The sequence below is a fragment of the Stomoxys calcitrans genome, chromosome 2, assembly GCF_963082655.1.
Source record: "Stomoxys calcitrans chromosome 2, idStoCalc2.1, whole genome shotgun sequence".
NCBI classification, from domain to species: domain Eukaryota; kingdom Metazoa; phylum Arthropoda; class Insecta; order Diptera; family Muscidae; genus Stomoxys; species Stomoxys calcitrans.
The window spans coordinates 119,732,836-119,754,810 of NC_081553.1; the positions used below are offsets into that span (position 1 = coordinate 119,732,836).

General features: G+C 38.8%; 1 protein-coding gene across 5 annotated transcripts in view; it reads right to left on the bottom strand.

Annotated features, from left to right (window-relative positions):
- LOC106088205 (homeotic protein ultrabithorax) overlaps window positions 1-5,139 on the bottom strand; it is a 260,446-nt gene extending 255,307 nt beyond the window's left edge. For all 5 annotated transcript variants that reach the window (XM_013253614.2, XM_013253613.2, XM_013253612.2 and 2 more), the window contains exon 1: window positions 2,005-5,139. In XM_013253614.2, coding sequence (XP_013109068.1) covers window positions 2,005-2,746 — 742 coding nt within the window. In that variant the 5' untranslated portion in view covers window positions 2,747-5,139. The remainder of the gene's footprint in view (window positions 1-2,004) is intronic.
- Between the last annotated feature and the right edge of the window lie 16,836 nt (window positions 5,140-21,975).

The window sequence follows — 21,975 nt, forward strand, 5'->3', positions numbered from 1 at the left end:
TTTTTAATGAAAGGTGAGTTGATTCCATGAAAGATCTCATGAAAGTTTTTTTCGAAACGATAAGTTTTAGGGAGGTGATTTTCCACAAAGTTTGAAAATTGGTATGAGAAATTTATTTTGTGGCGCTTAAAATTTTTGACGCCCAACCCCTGCGTTCGAATCCTGGAGAGACTGTCAGCAAAACGTTTTTAGCGTTGGTTATTCCCCTTCTAATGCTGCCTACTGGTACTTTGGTATGTAAAAACATCTCCCCAAAGAGGTGCCGCACTGCGGTGTGCTGTTCGGACTCAGTCATAAAAAGGAGGCCATTTATTATTGAACTTTAATTTGAGTCGGACAGCACTCATTGATGTGTGAGAAGTTTTCCCCTGTTCTCATGTTAATTTGTGTACAATGTATAGGTCGCAGTTTTCATCCGATCGTCTTCAAATTTGGTAGAGGCATGGTTTTCGGCCTAGAGACGAAGCCTATTGAAATTGGAACAAATCGGATCAGATCTGCATATAGCTCCCATATATATGTTCGTCCGAGGGATTATTTTACGACTGTCGACATTAATGGTGAATTTCATGGAAATCGGTTCAGATTTAAATATGGCTCTCATATGTATATATCGCCCCATTTTCACTCCTAGAGCCACTGCAAGCACATTTATTGATTAATCTTGCCAAAATATTGCACAACGCTTTCCTCGATGACTATCACAACATAGAGTTTGATCAAAATCGGTTCAGATTTTGATATAGCTCCCATATTCGTCCGATTTTCAGTAATATTGCAATAAAATTGTTTTTTGTTAACCGATTTTTTCGAATTTTGTCAGGAAGGACTTTTTTACGACTGTCAACATTACTGGTGAATTTCATGAATCGGTTCAGATTTAGATATAGCTGTCATATATGTATATCGCCCGATTTTTACTTTAAGAGGCACTGCAAGCGCATTTATTGACCAATCTTGCCAAAATTTTGCACAACGCTTTCCTTGACGACTACCACATTATCTGAGAAGTTTCCTCGGAATCGGTTCAGAATTAGATATAGCTCCCATATATACGTTCGTCAGATTTTGGGTAATTTGCCATAATGTTGCCATTTGTCAACCATAGTTTTTACAAATTGAACATATTTGCACGCCGAGGTCCATCAAAATTGGTTCAAAATTGGATATAGGTCCCACATTGTACTTATAGGGTAGGTGTAGGGTATTATACAGTCGACACCGCTCGACTTTTGCCGATCCTTACTGGTTTGCATCTAGTTTTTATATTTTAGCAAATGCATCCGTTTCCGAGCATTAAGGATTTTTTGAAATTTGTTTTTACAATTTTTTTTTTACTTTTTTTTTTTGTAAAATAATAAATGCATCCGTTTCCGAGCATTAAGGATTTTTTGAAATTTGTTTTTACAATTTTTTTTTACTTTTTTTTTGTAAAATAATAAATGAAAACATTCTTTTTCTATAAGATAAATTGTTAGAAACAATTTTGAAATTTGAACAATTCTAGTCTCAAACAGTTGAAGTATAATTCACATGGTGAAACAACATTGGCCTCTACAATCAGTTTCACATCTAAGATAAGTTTTGATCCATTGTTATAACACAGTAAACCATAAACTCAAGCCTATAGTCGGGAAACATCCCACGACCCCTGCACTATTATACCGAGCTTGCTACCAACTCAACTACCGGGCGCGTGATAAGTAACTAAGAGCATATAAATTTTAGTTTTAGGATTTTTCGTGAAACTTATTTGAAGATGTCTTTCTCGCAACACATTTTATTCTTTTCTAGGAAGACACATGATATAATTTTTATGGACATTATAGTATTGGGACTACAAAACCAGACTATATAGGGTAAATTTGCCTTAATAACCGCAAAATTTTCACCATAAACACAATATTAAAAACATTTTTCGAAAATTTTGTCTTATTGGCACTTTTTAAAAATCTCTAAGAAATATTTATTTTCTATACGAAATTGATCATCATTTTTACTCACCTGCGATAGCCATCCAGGGATAGAATGTGTGATTGCTGGCCTGGTGTAAACTACTTGCTGTTTGTGCGGCAGCTGCTCCTGAAATTGTACAATTCGCATTCCAGGCCGTTGCTCCACCGCCCACACCGCCAGCACCACCCACATTACCACTTTGACCACTCTGGCCCACACCGGCACCACCGCCGCCCACCACGCCAGCACTACCGCCTCGATGGCTGACCGGACTACCGCCGGATGTGTCCAAATAGCCACCAACTCGTGAATCGGGCGTACAGGCCGAGGGCCTCACTGGCATGCCGCCACCGCCAGCGGTATTTTGTCCGCCTCCATTGGCGGTATTATTTGCAGCAGCATTTGCAGAACCTGCTGAGCCGCCACCACCACCACCGGTACCGCCGCCGCCACCAGCCCCGCCCCCATTCGCTGTGGTATTCCAGATGTCTTTATAGCCATTTATCGTATCCGATTTGATGTTCAAACAATCCTGTTTGTAGGCATTGCCATCACCATAGATTTTATTGCAGGCGGCTGTAATGCTGGCATCGTAGGGTGAATCTTGGGTGGTACGCTGCAGATGATGATTTGTGTAGGGTGTCATGCCCAGCGAGAGGGGGAAGCCTCTGTAGGCCGCTGCAGCAGCGGTGGCAGATTGATCGTGATGGCCAGCGGTACCCATAGACATACCGGTGGCCTGATGTGGATGGCCATAAAAGCCCGAAGCTTGCTCAAAATATGAATTCATACTGTTGGCGGTAAGAATTTTGGCGGTTTTTTGAAAGACTTAAACACAATAAGTAGCTTGAGGGGTTTTTGTTTCGCAAGGGGGAGTTGTGTGTGGTGAGTGTTTTTCTCAAGTGGTTGATGATAAAACGTTTGAAAAATTATTTGTCTTTATTTTTAGGAAAATTTTTATTTTATTTTCAAAGACTTTTTTCTTAACTCTTATAATTTTTTTAACATGTCACTTTTTTAAATATTGCACTTTATTTTGAGAAAATTACAAATTTTGGTTTTTGTGTTTTTTTTTATTTTACTTTTCAAAATGTCTTGTATTTAAAGAAAATATTTTTGTTTTTTGAAAAATCGTATACTTTGTTGCCAGTTTTAAATTTGCACTTTCTATTTATTTAGTTACTTTGCTTTTATTTTTCTTTTCTCACTTTTTGACAAAATTCTTTTCGTTTTTTTTTGACAAATTATTAATTCTATGTCACTGGGTATGGGTGATAAATACATAAACATAAAAACAACAATAATAATAACAATAGTAGTTTAGTTGCTGTTGTTGTTATTGTTTGTTATTATTCTTCACTTCACTTGTTTTTGTTGTTGTTGTGCCCATACAATAATGATAATAATAATTACTTTTATTTTTACGATTATTATTTGTTTTTATTGTTTTTTTTTTTTTTTGTTACGCTTTGTTGTTGCTGCTGCTGTTATTGTTGGGAGTAGTAGTGATAGCCACAGAACGAGTTGTTGCCTTTTGTGTGTTATTGTTGCTGTGTTGCTGATGATGGCTGATTAAGTGATGTATTCTCATTACGACCGTCGTAGACAAACTGACTGAAATGTCCGAAATAATCATAAAGATTTTCTTTCAAGTGCGTCGTCGTTGCATTTGGTGGCTGTTGATGATACGAATAGCGCCCCACCACAAGAGGGCAATGAAGAAACAAAACGTACCCCCAACCACAAACAGCGACGACGTTAGCAGCGACTCTACCACCGACGACGTATCTTTGTTACGTTACACACTGCCAAAAAAAAAGACGTTATGCAGGGCCGGAAAAACTGTTTAACACTGTGAGAAGAACCCACGAGCAAGTGAACCACTAGTTGTTTGTTTTTATTTCTATGGCAAAAAAGGGTTTTTTTTGTTTAATACTTTCGTTTAAAACGACGGCTTTTCCATTGACGAGATTTGATTCTACGTTAGGTTTTTAAAATTCTTAACACTTTTCTTCATTTGTTTGTTGTTTGTTTTTATTTAGTAGCTCGTAAGCTGATGATGACAATGGTTAGTTAGTTAGTTAGCTAGCACGGAGAGTGAATGAGTGTGTGTGTTTGAGAGAGAGAGCGGCGAGCGAGCGAGCGAGTTGTTGTAGTGCTAGATAGCGCCCCAGAATTGTTCAAATAACAATAAAATAATTGGCGATAAAATTTTGTAATAAAAGAAAGCGCGCGCCTGTTAACCAAACCGTTGCCATCGAACGAATAATCCAACGTTTCGCTGTTGGTTGTGTTATGACTGAAGAATGTGTTGTTGGTTGTGTTGTAGATGGATGGTGTACGACGGATGGATGGATGGTTTGTGTGCGCTGCTGCTCCGGCTCTGTGTGTGCGGCGCGCGGTTGTTCTGTCTGTGGGTCTCTTGCACATGGGTTTGTGTGTTGTGTTGCTGCTGTTGTTGTGTTCTCTCAATGCTCTGTCCTGAGGTTGGCAATGACGATGAATACAACGACGACGACGGCTACCACGATGCCAAGCCAATGCCGATGATGATGATGTTAATGATGATGGTGATGATAATGACCATGATTGCTTTAGAGCGCACCACCAGAGGAGTTTAACAGTAGTTCGTATATCAGCAGTAGGCAGTAGCAGCACCAGCAGTTTTAGCTTTACCACCCCTCACTCAGAGGCCAGCAAATTCATCAGAGCTCCCCCTTGAGCCAAAAACCCATGTTGGTTTAGCTTGGCCATATATATATGAAAGAAGATGTGGAAAAAAGAGCAAGAATTGCCAACTAAAGAGCATAGAGCAGCTTATAGGAAATTTTGCTGATTTTTTGTCATTCTTTTTTTTTTTTTGTTATTTAAAAGTAAAACAAACTTCAAAGTGAGTAGCAAACGAATTTGAGTTTAAAACCCCACACACTCACAAGGGCCGAAATTTGAAGACCACACTTAATTAGATAATAACTCAAATAGAAAATTTACAATTTGATTTTTGTTTTATTTTTTGGTCAAAAACATTTTCACATTTTCCACTAGGTACCTATATGCACTTTTCATATAGCGACGGTAATTTTCTTTTTTTTTTATTTTTCTTATGGACGGAATGACTTGGAATTTTCTATTTTAGTTATTTTGCTAAGGCAATTTTTGCATTTAACGACAAATAAAAATGATTTAATTGTGGCACGTTATAGGCGAACACTAAAATGAATAACATAAAAATCATACACCATAGGGGCCCCACAAAACAACAAAGAGAGCAAGTTCACCAAACCACTTTCAACTCAAAGAGGCGCCAGTGAGCGCAAAAGAGCAATGCATTTTTCATGCAAATTCCCCAAAAAGAACCTAGCAAACCACCCCACCTCCAAGACAACAAACGAGCATGAAATCACACTCAAAACACTCTTTAAAATGAACCCTAACCCCAACGAAACAACTTGAAGAGAGTTCATTTCACAGATCAAACACACACACTCAGACTAACATCAAACATGTTTGATGCTCTTTGTGTGCCACTACTATTGCTGGCTGGCTCTATGAAGTGGCTAAAGCCAACCGAAACACTACACACATACACTCAATGCAGTAATACATCATCATTTGCACTCCAACAAATTCATTTTACTACACTCATTCTCACTCAAAGCCAACGAAAAGAGATTGAGCCAAATATAACTGAATGTGTGTAGGCAGAATGTGCTGTGGTGCTTTGGTGCTGTTATGCTGCGATGGCTACAATGGTGTGTTGTGTGCGGTGTGCTCATGTGCCTTGTGTGTGTGTGTGTGTGTGCCTGAGTTGTTGCTATATTTCCATTTCATTTCAAATGAGGAAAATTCATCATGGAGGCAGGGCGGCGAAATTTTCTTATAGGCCAAAATGCAAGCCTTCTGCTGTTGTACGTATGTGAAATAACTCTCAAATGCCATTGTATTTGTCTATTTGTGTGTGTGTATGCATGAGATTTTCACACAACATTTCGCTTGAATGGGTGGTTTGGGTGTTGTATCTTTTTTTTTGTCTGTGCCGACTATCCATCTCTCATTTTAATGTGCGTTTTGCAAAAAGCAAGGCACATTCGTTTATCGTTCTCAATTGTCTTGCGGCTCGGTCGTCGGCAGTTAGAAGTTTTCTCTGTTTATTGTCCGTTGTAGATACATTTGATTTTGTTTTTCTTTTCTGTTGGCTTTTTTCTTCTTCTTGTTGTTGAGTTTTGTTTGTTGTTATTATCATTTTGGCCATAAAGTATAATAAGTATCATTGCGATTTTTAGTTTTTTTTTTATCGTTTGTTTTCGTTTTATCCCAAAACGTGTGTGTTTTTGTGGTGCTTTGAACGGTTTTCATTGTTTGGTATTTTGTTCTGAGTTTGTTATTGATGTAAAAAATGAAAATTAATTTAATTCTATAACAAAGTTTAATATTTAAGGAATTTCTTTTTTTTAGAACATATGTTTAATTATACTTATTTGTGACAAACCCAAAAAAAACCTGGATAAATGGGCAAAGATTAGTTTATGCCAACAATCGAAGTCTAAGGAATATTTGATCACTTTACTAACAAAGGCTTTATTAACTTGGCTTTCTGACGTTGAAATAAAATTTGGTTCATATACAAATTATTCCGAAAAACTATATGTTTTAAAAGAATTATTTCTGTTCCGAATACCGTGCTTTTCATTAAGCTACAAAATTTTAAAATTTTGAAGGCAGAACAGCGGAGTCAGTTCAGAGCATGAATGAAAATTAATATTTAAATTAAAAATCAATCTAAATCAGCTTCACAGACGGCATCTTCGGCGAAGCGAAATAACGAGAGATAACTTTATACTGGTGTTGTCAGTTCTTAAAAAAAGCAAAAAAATGGAATGCTGAGATCTAGCATAAATCAATATGTACAAATATTATTTTCAGTTTCTGTTCAATGTTTCAAATTTCTAGCTAAAATTTTTTTTCAAAAATTTCTCCCAAGACAATATTTAAAAAAAAAAAAAAAAAAAAAACACAAAAACGCACAAGGGAAAATTCTCTCGCAGCAAAAAAAATTGTTTGAATTCTTGAGGAAAATTCAAACAAAAAAAATTCAATGTTCGGCTGGGCTAAAACTAAAAGCGACGGTTCAAAACTTCCGCCAAATCGGGTAAAAATTGCATCCTTTAGGAGGACAAGAAATCAAATCGGAAGATTGGTTTACACGGGAGCTATATAAGGCTATCGATTGATTCAGACCATATATGGCACGGATGTTGGCGGGTCATAATAGAAAACATTGTGGCAAGTTTAAGCTAATTGGGATAAGAATTGCGCCCTCTTAGGGCGTAAGAAGTCATATTGAAGCTATATCCAAATCTAAGGCGATATGGTACATTTGTATTCGTTTGACCGCTATTAGGATTTCATCAGATAGAGGGACGGATAGACGTGGGTAAATTGATTCAGAAATCTAGTATGGTGAATTCAACCGAGGTTGTAGTTCACTCCAAGACGAATTTCGTGAATGTCGTCCAAAATCAGTTGTTGTTCCAAAAACTACTGATGCTGTGTGTCATATGATATTGCAAATTCGACATGTGACCTATTGTGAGATTGAGACTACATTGGGCATTAGTGGGACAAGCATATACATTGCATGAACATTTGACGGTCAAAAAATTTGTTTCGCATTGAATCCCACATAATTTGCCAATCGCTCAGAAAAGGCTCATGTCAATTGGTCGAAAGAAATACTCCAAAAATACAATTACGGTGCTTCGAAAAACTTCTGTGACATCGTGACAGGTGATGAATTGTGGATTTACGTGTATGAGCCCGAAAGTAAACAGCTGTATAGGTGTTTCTAGATAAACAAAATCTAAAAAAAGTTGATAGCGCTCGAAGCACTTCCAAGCAAATGATAGCCTGTTTTTTCGAAAAAATTTGACATGTCGCAACCGTACCACTAGAACAACGCAGAACGATCAATTCTGAGTGGTACACAATCATTACTTTGCCAGTTGTCTTCCAAGAAATCAGGAAAACCAACCACCGAAGACGGAGCACTCTTCACCACGACAACGTGAGCTCTCACACTTGGCATCGAATGACTTCTTTTTATTCCCCTACGTAAATAATAAAATGAGAGGTCAACGTTTTTCGACACCTGAAGAAGCAGTTGATGCGTTCAGAATGCATGTTTTGGGGATATCTCAATTAGAGTTGCAAAAGTGCTTCGACAATTGGTTAACTGGAGGTCGCAATTTTTACTCGATTTGTCTGAAGGTGGTCATTTTTATACCCTCCACCATAAAATGGCGGTATCTTAATTTCTTCATTCTTTTTGTAACTCCTCGAAATATTCGTCTAAACCCCATAAAGTATATATATTTTTGATCGTAATGACATTTTAAGTCGATCTAGCTATCTGTCCGTCTGTCTGTCTGTCGAAAGCGCACTAACTTTCGAAGGAGTAAAGCTAGCTGTTTGAAATTTTGCACAAACACTTCTTATTAGTGTAGTTAAGTTGGGATTGTAAATGGGCCATATCGGTCCATGTTTTGATATAGCTGCCATATAAACCGATCTGGGATCCTGACTTCTTAAGCCGCTAGAGGGCACAATTCCTATCCGATTTGGTTTAAATTTTGCTTGAGGTGTTTTATTATGACTTCCAATAATTGTGCTGAGTGTGGTTGAAATCGGTTCATAACCTGATATAGCTGTCATATAGCTGACTTTTTGAGCGTCAAGAGTGCGCAATTCCTATCCGATTTGGCTGAAATTTTGAACGACGTATTAGGTTAGAGCTTTCAACAACTGTGCTAAGTATGGTTTAAACCGATCTTGAATCTTGACTTCATGAGCCACTAGAGGGCGCAATTCCTATTCGATTTGGCTTCAAAATTCGCATGACACGTTTTGTTATGAATTCTAACAATTGTGTCAAATATGGTTCAAATTTATTTATAACTTGATATAGCTGCGATATAAACCGATCTGGGATCTTGACTTCCTGAGCCTCCAGAGGGCGCAATAATTATTCATTTTGTACAACGGGTTCTCCCATGATCTGTAACATACATATGAAATATGGTCCGAATCGGTCTATATACTGATACAGCTCCCATATAAACCGATCTATCCATTTTATTTCTTGAGCCCCTAAAGGGCGCTATTACACAATGACTTCTACTATAGCTTCCAACATTCAATTCAATTATGGTCGGAATCGGACCATAACTTGATATAACTCCGATATTATAGCGATTCTTTTATTTTATCCTTTGTTTGCCTTAAAAGAGATATAGGGAAATGAACTTGACAAATGCGATTTATGGTGGAGGGTTTCGTCCCGACCGAGCTTAGCACGCTTTTACTTGTTTATGACTTGACAAGGAGTTTGGTATTTAGAATGAAATTGTGCCCTTCAACTAAATCTATTGTGTATGAATATTTAGCAGAATCCATGGTGGTGGGTTCCCAATATTCAACCCGGCCGAACTTAGAAAGCTTATTATGCTTATTTTTTAAAAACAATTATGATAGAAAATTAATTTTTTTTAATAACCCTCTATGTTCCTACATCCAAAAAAAATAATTTCTTAATATTTTATTACCATTTACCCAAGAAAAGTGGATTTTATTGACTTTGGGTATTTTTCTACCCTTTTGTCGTTATCACACGACATAACTGCTTCTTGTTTTTGGAGTTGTTGTTACAGTCCAAAACAACTAAATGCTCCAAATTTTATTGAAATCGGTTATGTTATGTGCATCTTCTTGGTGTTTATACAAAAGTCGTAGTCGGAGTCAGGCTAAAAGGTCTAGTCGACTAATATGTGTAACAACTTTCGGTTATCGCTTTAGCCTGTGGTATATGCTTTTTAACCTGTGCAGAGATTGTTGGAATTCTCTTATTATCCCCTGGAAAGAGGCCAGGTCTCGGAGATGGGTATACCGATTTAAGCGAAATTTTGTATGCCACCTTATGACACCCTAAAACACGAAATTGGGCAACTAACCTGAGGGGACGCCCCATTTCAAAACCCTCCCGGACGGACATGTTTACAGACTAATACAAAATGGGTATCAAATTAAAGGTATTCAAGAGTAGAGTACGGACTTGGCATAAAAATTTCACCCTTAGGGTTGGGGGGTCCCCCACCCCCAAAAACATTACCCAACAGGACACTTTTCCGCTTTTGACAATATGGGTATCAAATGAAAGGTATTTGAAAGCAGAATACAATTCTGGCATAAAAATTTATTTTTTGGTATCTGGGGGGCCGCCCCACCCCCAAAACCCCCCAGCAGGACATATTTACCGATTGGGACAATATTGATATCAAATGAAAGGTATTTAAAAGTAGAGTACAATGCTGGCATAAAAATGTATTCCTTGGTGTCTGATTTTGAATGTAGAAAACAAAAAGAAAAAAAAAAACAACAAGTAAAAGCATGCTAAGTTCGGCCGGGCCGAATCTTTTATACCCTCCACCATGGTTCGCATTTGTCGAGCTCTTGCCACGGTATCTCTTTTTAGGCAAACAAAGAATAAAAGAAAAGAATTGATATGTTATTGGAACAATATCAAGTAATGCTTCATTTCGGACCATAATTGAACTCAATATTGGAGATCATAGTAGAAGTCATTGTGTAAAATTTCAGTCAAATCTAGTAAGAAATGCGCATTTTAGAGGCTGAAGAAGTAAAATAGCGGGATCGGTTTGTAGGGGAGCTGTATTAGCTATACATCGATTCATGCCATATTCAACACGTATGTTAAACATAATGAGAGAAGCCGTTGTACAAAATTTCAACCAAATCGGGTAATACTTGCGCCCTTAGAGACTCAAGAAGTCAAGATCCCATATTGGTTTATATGGCAGCTATATCAGGTTATGGACCGACTTTAACTATTCTTAGTTGTTGAAAGTCATAACAAAACACCGCATGCAAAATTTCAGCCAAATCGGGTAGGAATTGTGCCCTCTAGCGGCTTAAGAAATCAAGATCCCAGATCGGTTTATATGGCAGCTATATCAAAACGTGGACCGATATAGCCCATTTACAATCCCAACTGACCTACACTAACAAGAAGTACTTGTGCTAAAGCTTTACTTCTTTGGAAGTTAGCGTGCTTTCGACAGACGGACGGTCGGACAGGCGGACGGACAGACGGACGGACATGGCTAGTTCGACTTAAAATGTCATGACGATCAAGAATATATTTACTTTATGGGGTCTTTGACGAATATTTCGAGGAGTTACAAACAGAATGACAAAATTAGTATACCCCCACTCTATGTTGTAGGGTATCAAAATTGTGTGGATCTGAACGAGACCCGTAGCCCTGAATATCTTGATCGCCATTTTCAAAATACATGACAATATGGGGCTTAAACCAAATCGTTCTCTAGCACGACGCTGATATTACTTCACTGTCCGCCCCCTAAACTCCTCATTTTTAACCGGCCATGTATGCCAATATATAACAGGTATTTGATAATGGAAAACGAATTTGATATCCAATTTTAAGGCCAAGTGTTCGGGGGTCGTCTCATCCCTTAGACTCCCCCTAAACCAATGGCAATTGGGGCTCAAATAAGAAATTTTAAAGTAGACCACGATGCTAATATTTTTGAGGGCTAAGTGCGTGGGAGGCCTCCCCACCCTACGTACCCCTCAAACTTGACATATTTGTGGATTATGGCAAAAAGGGGTTAAAATCTGTATCTGTTTCATGGCCAAGTGTTTCAGGGACGCCCCACGTCAGAAACTCACCCTAAACCATACATACATACCGACTATAGCAATATGTAGCTCAAATGTGGTTTTTGGGAGTAGAGTATGAATCTGATATCCAAATGTGGGACCAAGTGTTTGGGGTCCACCCCTTCCCCAAAACATCCTCCAAACAGGATTTATATACTGCCCAAGGCAAATAAAAGGTATTTGAGTGTAGAATACGAATCCGATATCCAAATGTGTGACCAAGTGTTTGGGAGGCCGCTCCCTCCCAAAAACACTCCCAAAAGAGGACAAATTTACGACCATATCAATATGGAAGGTCTTTGGGAGAAAAACATGAATCTGATATCAATATTCGGGAAAAAGTGTATATGGGGCCACCCCACCCTCATAACACAATCCATACAGGACGTATTTGCTGACCATTTCAATATGGGACTGTAATAAGAGGTATCTTAGAGTAGAACACGAATCTGATATATATTTTCAGGACCAAGTCACTGAACGGCCGCAATATGCCCCAAAACACTCCCCAAACTGGACGTGTGAGATATGGGGCTGAAATTAAAGGTATTTGGGAGTATGCAACGAATCTGATATCAAAATTCGGGACCAACTGCCTAGACGACGTCCCGCCCTCAAAACAACCCCCAATGGGACGTATTTGCCCACCATGACAATTTGGGTCTTAAAGGGAGTGGATCTTGATATCGATAGTTTTTAGGGCCCATACCCCAAAACCCGACATATTTGCAGACTTTTGCAGTAAGGGGTTAAATGAAAGCTATTTGATTTTATAGAACGAATTTGATATCCAATTTTGAGGTTAATACCAATCTGGGGTTCAAAAAAATTATATTTGGGAGTAGAGAACGATGCATATATATTTTTAGGGCTAAGTGTTCGGGAAACCACCTCACCCCCAAAACACCACCAAATCGAGCCTATTTACCGACCACTTCAATGTGGGGCTCAAATGAAGTGAATTGGGGAGAAAAGTACGAGATTGATATTCACTTTCGGGACCAATTTTCTGGGGGTCTGCCCCTTCCCCAAAACATCCCACAAACAGCAATTATTTACTGACCATCGCAAAATGGGGCTCAAATAAATGTATTTGAGAGTAGAAAACGAATCTGATATCCAAATGTGGAACCATGTATTTGGGGTACCGCCCTCTTTCCAAAACACCCCCCAAAGAGTAAAAATTTTGGGCCAAGTGTTTGAGGACGCCTCAACCCATAAACTCCCCTTAAACCAACAGCTATATGGGGTTTAAATAAATGGTATTTGAGCACGGTGCTGATATTTTTTCCAGGGCCAAGTGTCTAGGAGACCACCTCACCCCCGAAAACACCCCCAAATCGGATGTAATGACAATATTGGGCTGAAATAAAGACTTTTAAGAATAGAGTATATCAAACCCTCAAACGTTAATGACCCTAAACCTTCCGAGCGAATTCATAGACCAATAAAAATCATAAACGATTCTGATAAAGGCATTTATATGCTTATACTGTTAGTCAAGCGATATACATATACTTTTTTCGTACCATGGTATTTCACTAAAAGCTCTTTAATTGTCGAAAATAAATATTCAAAGAATAATTTTGTTCCATATAAGTAAAAGAAGGCACAGCGTAGCGGGTAGCCCTGTTCAGCTAGTAATGTTTATAGATCGACCAGCTGACCCGGGCCATCTCCACTGCGCCTTCTTTTACTTTATATTCATATATCTATATATCATTTATTTGAACCCTATGTTGCCATTGGCCTCAAAATTGGATATCAAATTCGTTTTCTAATTTCATTTAAACTTCTTATGGCAAAAGTCAGCAAATATATCCGTTCTGGGGTATTAGCCCTAAAAACTAAAAATATTTAGTTCCACTCTCTTTAAGACCCAAATTGTCTTGGAGAGCAAATACGTCCTATTTGGGGGTTGTTATGGTGGTGGGACGTCCCCTAGACAGTTGGTCCCTAATGTTGATATCAGATAAATGGTCCACTCACAAATACCTTTAATTTGAACCCCATATTTCCATAATCGGCAAACATGAACGGCTTGGGGGTGTTTTGGGGGATAGGCGGCAACTCCATGAGTTGGCCTTTAAAATATATATTGGATTCGTGTTCCACTCTAAAAACCCTCTTATTTGAGCCTCATATTGCAATAGTCAGAAAATACTTACTATTTGGGTGGTGCTGTGGGGGTGAGGTGGCCCCATAGACACTTTTCCCGAATATTGATATCAAATTCGTGCTTTACTCTCAAAGACCTTTCATTTGAGCCCCATATTGCTATGGTCGCAAATTTGTCCCCTTTGGCGGATGTTTTTGGTGAGAGGCGGCCCCCCAAAACACTTGGTCCCATATTTGGTTATCAGATTCGTATTCTACATTCAATTACATTTTTTTTAAGCCCCATATTCCCATGGTCAGTAAAGAAGTCCTGTTTGGGGGGGTTTTGGGGAAGGGGTGGACCCCCCAGATATGTGGTCCTACATTTGGATATCAGATTCGTATTCTACTCGCAAATACCTTTCATTTGAGTCCCATATTGTTATGGCCGGTAAATATGTCTAATTTAGGGGTGTTTTGGGGCTTAGGGTGGTCCCCCTAACACTTGGTCCAACAATTGGATATCAAACACGTTTTCTTATCCTAAATACCTTTCGTTTGAGTCCCATATTGTCCTGATTGGTCTAAATATATGTTTGGTAGGTTTTAGGGTGGGGCGGCCCCCCTAGGTACCCCATCCGAAATTTGGATACCAAATTTTTATTTTTAGAGTACTATATGAGAGCATACAAAATTTCGATTAAATCGCACCACCCATCTCCGAGATCTGGCGTTTATGAAAATTAGGGTAAGGGGGAGGGTCCGATCCCCCTTCAGATATCAAAAAATTTAGTACCCTATTTGTGAAAATTTCAAGAAAATCGGTTCAGCCGTTTCTGAGTCTATAAGGAACACACAAACAAACCTACAAACAAACACAAATTGATTTTTATATATAAAAAATAAGCCGTTGTCAATAAAGAACCATCATAATTCAATTGAATTTGCGTCTCCAAACTGTTTTTCAAAATCAACATAATTATGCAAAAAGTGCAGAGGCTATGCTAATGGTAATGTATCTTATTCCCCTCTATTTGTCAAAGTTAGCCCATATTTAATGAAGTAACTTCCGAACGAAGGAAACCACCAGCCAAACAAACTAAAACTTTCTACCCACAAGTGTTTTCCTTCGTACCACACAAACTCTTTGCTGAAACTCTTTGCCAAAAGGAGTTATTCAAAGAAATTTACTTTTACAGTAACGAAACCACATATATTGGCTAGCCAAGGCAATGCACATATATTGGCGACATCCTTAAGCAAGATGAGCAAAGATAAATTGGGAAAATAGGGAAAAGTCCAAAAGAAGTAAGAGTATACATCCTTCGCAACATAAACTAAACTTTATTGAGTGTAATGACAAAGGAAGCCAATATAAACAGCAACATGGAGGTGAGTGCAGCAAACAAATATAAAATTGAAAAGTATTTCTATGGGGAATGCTGCAATTCTTGTTGCCCTCCTCATATGTTTAATGAGTGTATCTTTGGCGACGGGGGTCCATTGTTCTGTTGTATAAAGAGCACTGTTGGCAAGAAGTTTCATTAGCAATATCGCCCATAATCACCCACATACCAATAATGCAACCGAAAAGAAGAAATAGGACAATGGAATTAAATAAAGTATTGGGAAATATTATTTCGATTGCTATAGTCGATTGTGATATACCCTTAACAAAGAGGATAGCTGAAACGAAGTGTTATCAATTCAAACCACAACGTCATTTTGGATCATCTTGATCAGCGTAGAAGTCTAAGACCATCTAGACATGTCCGTCCGTCTGTCCATCTGTCTGTTGAAATCATGCTACAGCCTTAAAAAATAGACATATTGATCTGAAACTTTGCACAGATTCTGTTTTTGTCCATAAGAAGGTTAAGTTCGAAGATGGGCTATATCGGACTATATCTTGATATAGCCCCCATTTAGACCGATCCGCCGATTTAGGGTCTTAGGCCAATAAAAGCCACATTTATTATCCGATTTTGCTGAAATTTGGGACAGTGAGTTGTGTTAGGCCCTTCAACATCCTTCGTCAATTTGGCTCAGATTGGTTCATATTTAGATATAGCTGCCATATAGACCGATTCTCCGATTAAGGGTCTTAGGTCCATAAAAGCCACATATATCATCCGATTTTGCTGAAATTTGGAACAGTGAGTTGTGTTAGGTCCTTCGATATCCTCCGTCAATTTGGCTCAGATCGGTCCAGATTTGGATATAGCAGCCATATAGACCGATTCTCCGATTAAGGGTCTTAGGTCCATAAAAGCCACATTTCTTATCCGATTTTGCTGAAATTTAGGACACGGAGTTGTTTTAGGCCCTTCGACATCCTTCGTCAATTTGGCTCAGATTGGTCCGGAATTGGATATAGCTGTAATATAGACCGATGCTCCGATTAAGGGTCTAAGGCCCATAAAACACACACTTATTATCCTATTTCGCTGAAATTTGGGAAATGGAGTTGTGTTAGGCCCTTCGACATTCTTCATTAATTTGGCTCAGATCGATCCAGATTTGGATATAGCTGCCATATAGATTGATCGTCTGATTTAGGTCTTGGGCCCATAAAAGGCGCACTGATTGTCCGATGTCGCCGAAATTTGGGACAGTGGGCTAACTTAAACCCCTTGACATACTTCTGCATTATTGCACAGATCGGTCCAGAATTGGATATAGCTGCCATGTAGACCGATCTCTCGGTTTAAGGTTTTGGGGGCATAAAAAGCGCATTTATTGTCCGATATCGCTGCAATTTGGAACAGTGAGTTGTATTAGGCCTTCCGACATCCTTCTTTAATTTCACTCAGATCGGTCCAGATTTATTGTCCGATGTTGCCGAAATTTGTGACAGAAAGTTAAATTAAGCCCCTCCACATATTTCTTCAATTTGGTCTAGATCGATCAAGATTTGCATATAGAAGCCATATAGACCGATATATCGACTTAAATTCTTGGCCCCAAAAAGGCGCATTTATACTCCGATTTAACTGAAATTTGACACATTGACTTATGTTAGGCTTTTCGACATCCCTGTTGTATATGGTTCAGATCGGTTTTTTTATACCCTCCACCACAGGATGGGGGGTATACTAATTTCGTCATTCTGTTTGTAACTACTCGAAATATTCGTCTAAGACCCCATAAAGTATATATATTCTTGATCGTCGCGACATTTTATGTCGATCTAGCCATGTCCGTCCGTCTGTCCGTCCGTCCGTCCGTCCGTCCGTCTGTCTGTCGAAAGCACGCTAACTTCCGAAGGAGTAAAGCAGCCGCTTAAAATTTTGCACAAATACTTTTTATTAGTGTAGGTCGGTTGGTATTGTAAATGGGCCATATCGGTCCATGTTTTGATATAGCTGCCATATAAACCGATCTTGGGTCTTGACTTCTTGAGCATATCATAACGTGTTTTGTTTTGATATGCAACAACTGTGCCAAGTATGGTTCAAATCGGTCCATAACCTGATATAGCTGTCATATAAACCGATCTTGGGTCTTGATTTCTTGAGCCTCTAGGGTGCGCAATTTTTATCCGATTGGAATGAAATTTTGCACGAAGTATTTTGTTATGGTATCCAACAACTGTGCCAAGTATGATTTACATCGGTTAATAACCTGATATAGCTGTCATATAAACAGATCTGGGGACTTGACTTCTTGAGCTTCTTGAGGACTCAATTCGTATCCGATTTGGCTGAAATTTTGCATGACGTATTCTATTCTTACTTTCAACAACTGTGTTAAATAAGGTTCAAATCGGTTCATAACCTGATATAGCTGCCATATAAATCGAACTGGGATCTTGACTTTTTGAGCCTCTAGAGGTCGCAATTATTATCCGACGTGCCTGAAATTTTGTACGACGGATCCTCTCATGACCATCATCATACGTGTTTATTATGGTCTGAATCTGTCTATAGCCCGATACAGCTCTCATATAAATCAATCTTTCTATTTTACTTCTTGTGCCCCCAAAGGGCGCAATTCTTATTCGAATTGGCTGACATTTTACACAGGTCTCCAACATATAATATAATTGTGGTCCAAACCGGATCATATCTTGATATGGCTCTAATAGCAGAGCAAATCTTTTCTTATCTTATATCCTTTTTTGCCTAAGAAGAGATGCTGGGAAAAGAACTCGACAAATGCGATCCATGGTGGAGGGTATATAAAATTCGGCCCGGCCGAACTTAGCACGCTTTTACTTGTTAAATATAGCTACTAAAAAGACCTATTGGTTTGTTATACATAATTGAACAATGACTTGTACTTGTTAGTATTTGGTCCAAATTAGATCATATTTCGATATACATTGCTATGGGACATAAGGTATGCAATTTTCACCGGATTTTGATGAAAGGTGGTTTATATATATATACCCAAAGTTCGGCCCGGCCGAACTTAACGCCTTTTTACTTGTTCTCTTTCTAGATGTTTTTTTTTTTTGCTACATATATTTCCGTCTAGTCACGCTAATAGTTGTCTTCTCATGAATTACATCAGGAATGCACAAACTGAAAATATGGTTGTGTGGGAGGGAATCAAGAAATATATGTTTGGCCCATTTGCACTTCTATTCGCATTACTTGTGTGTGAAAGTGTACACAATACCATCTTTCTTTTTGTACAAACACATACCTACCGTTTACGTTATTGAATAACAATTTTCATTCGTGCAATTAAAAATTTGTTGAACATTAGCCTTTCAACCAATCACATGTTAAGATCCAATGGCGAATAGAATTTCAATGCCAACAATCATCACACCATAAATCACTTTGTTAAAAATATTTTTATAAATCAATGCCATGTTTAATTGATCAAATTTTAGTCAATATTTTGTTCTATTTACGCACAGTTGAGAGATTGATAGTAGCTTGACGCTAAATTGACCAAATGGCACACATGCACTGGGCTTTTCTCTTCTCTTTTGATCGAGTCAGAATACCAATAAAATTATTATAAACTTATAAAAAAAATTGTTTATATTGTTTATATGTTCTTTCATTGCTTAAAATTAACCAGTCTTTCTCTTTCGGCTTCTTCAAAAATATTACCACTCTTATTGACCTTTCAAAATGTCGTATGGGCTTTTTGCTACTTTGGACAAAACATGACATTTATAGCTAACATATCAACAAAACTTAGCCATCTCAACCCTCGCCTTATGTCAATGAATTTCCACTGGTCTTGTGTGTTGAGGAAAAAATCGACAACAACGAACTATAAAGAACTTAAAATATACACTGGCAGAAAATGCTTGTACACTACTCAGTTACTGCTATATCTAACTACCCCACACACCCAAACACACACACAAGCAAGTCATTCAGTCAACCAGCCAGCCATTCAGCCTGGCATCCAATGGACGGACCTTCTTCATTCACTTGTTTGCCTGGCTATAAGCAGAAAGGACCATTGGCAAATGCTACAGAATGCGATGATGAGGGGAGGTGTTTGTGCCACCGACTCGTCGGCTAACGTGCATCAGGGCGTTTCAGTGGCGACAGACAGAATAGCATCATAACCATTTAAAGTCATTCGAAAGCGCATAAAAGGATCACAACAATCGCCGAAATGGCCCATAATGAGCTCGTAAAAATTTTGCTACCTAATATACTTTGCAATCTTATATTAAAACTTTTGATTTCATGATTCAACCACAATATCGGAGTGCGTTCGCCTATGTTTGTATATGTGTGTGTGTGTGTGTGTGTGTGTGTGTGGGGCTGTGTGCCTTTGGTGTCTGTGTGTCGAGGATGCTGACGTTACTATGGTGTTGTTGGTGGTAAAAGCTGGTGGATATATATTTGTTGAACACACTGGTATGGTTATGGAAAATATTAGAAACAAATGGTGAAATATTTAAAAATTCTCATTGACAAATCATCCACCGGATCAAAGAGCCGATCAAAAATTCAAAGTAACAATGTTTTATCTGAATGCATCATGACGGCAAGATTATATTCAAAATTCCGAAGAATATCCATTGTACAATGTTACGCTTAAGGTTCCCTGGCTTAGGGATATATATTCTGTTTGTATCAGAAAGTTATATATACCTGTGGGATGGAGGGACACAAAGGTCATTTTCATTCCGAAAGCAGGAAAACCTTACCACATGAAGTCTGTCATCCCTTATGCTGAAGACTCTTGAGAGGTTGATAGCCTGTCGCGGCAGCAGCATGCATATAGTAAAGGCAAACCCATCAATACAGCCTTTCACGACCTCGTAGGATACATAGAGAGTTCTCTCGCTGTCAAAGAATATACAACGGCAGCATTTCTTGAAATTGAAGGTGCTTTCAAAACGAAAAACCGACGTCAATCATGAAGGAGTTGGAGTTTCTGGGCATCAACTCTACCGTAAGAAAGTTTATTAAAAACTTACTTACTTTAATGATGCATTACGGCAGGCTTGGGATCTGTGGATCTAAAAAGATGGGTCAGCAGAGGAACTCCTCAAGGAGCCATTAACATTATATTATTGTCTCTGGAAGAAAAAGGCGTAAAAGTGGTCGCGTATGCTGATGACGTGGCAATTGCGGTTAGCGGAAAGTTTACCAGCACTCTAAGAGATATACTTCAGGATCCTCTACGTAACAGCAAAGTGGGCTACCGAAAGTGGTCTGAGTATAAATCCATGCAAGACAGAAGTAGTTCTTTTCAGCAGAAGATACAAGTTGCCTACAGTGGAACCTGTCTCCTTGGGTGGAGAGAATGTTCCATTTACAGAAAGTGAGAAATACCTGCGTGTTTTGCTGGACAGGAAATTGAACTTCAAATGCAACATTTTGGAAAGGGCAAGAAAGGCCACTCTTGCCCTATACACCTGCAAGAGAGCCATTGCTAAAGTTGGGGATTTAGACCGCGTGTCAAGCATTGGGTATATACTGCAGTTGTCAGACCTATTATGCTACATGGTGCTGTGGTTTGGTGGATGGCGCTTCAAAAATCCACCTACTGCTCAATACTTAACCGGATCCAAAGGAGGGCTTGTTTGTGCACCACAGCCGTACTGAGGACGACACCATCTGATGCACTGAATTTAATGCTACATCTTATGCTTCTGGACATTGTGGCTACCCAAATTGCAGCTACCACTGCCGTGAGATTAAGGGAGTTTTCTCATTGGTCATGTAGTGGATACGGACACTGTGTTATCCTTGATACAATATCCGATGTTCAGGCAATATTTTGGAAAGGGCAAGAAAGGCCACTCTTGCCCTATACACCTGCAAGAGAGCCATTGGTAAAAGTTGGGGACTTAGACCGCGTGTAATGCATTGGGTATATAATGCAGTTGTCAGACCTATTATGCTATATGGTGTTGTGGTCTGGTGGACGGCGCTTCAAAAATCCACCTACTGTTCAATACTTAACCGGATGCATCACAGCCGCACTGAGGACGACACCATCTAATGCACATAATGTAATGCTACATATTATGCCTCTGGACATTGTGGCTACCCAAATTGCAGCGACAGCTGATGTGAGGTTAAGGGAGCTTTCTCATTGGTCATGTAGCGGCCACGGACACTGTGTCACCCTTGATACAATATCCGATGATCCGCTTTTTGACATAAGTTTCTGTACCACTATTCCTGATAGAACCGATTGGATCTACGATATTCTTGGTAACAGAAGTTACATAGACTCCTATGAGGATGGTTCCAAACTAATCGTCCAGGTGGGCTTTGGGGTGTACTCTAACGATCTAGAACTGTTCATTTCGAAGAGGTTACCCGACCACGGTAAGCAGAGATCCATGCAATTAAGAAAGTAGTGAAAAAGCTAAGATATAATGTCATTATGACGATTGGCATAAATATCTTCTCTTTCTTAACACAAAAACCGTCCTCGACGGTCGCAGGTCTCTCAACGAGATGGCTGAACAATTCAAAATTCACCTGTTCAAGGTATTCTAAAGCAGACGAACTTGCAATACTAGGAACTACTTTACACACTCCAGGGATACTGGAATCTGTGGGTATGCCTTTAGCGACATGTAAGCTAAGTTTTCAGGACCAGGCCCGAAGGGCAACTAATGATGGTTGGTCACAAAGAGGGGGCTGTGAGCATTCCAAAACTATGTGGCCTAATCTAGACTTGAAGATGTATACTTTGCTGTCATTGGCTAGAACAGACGTC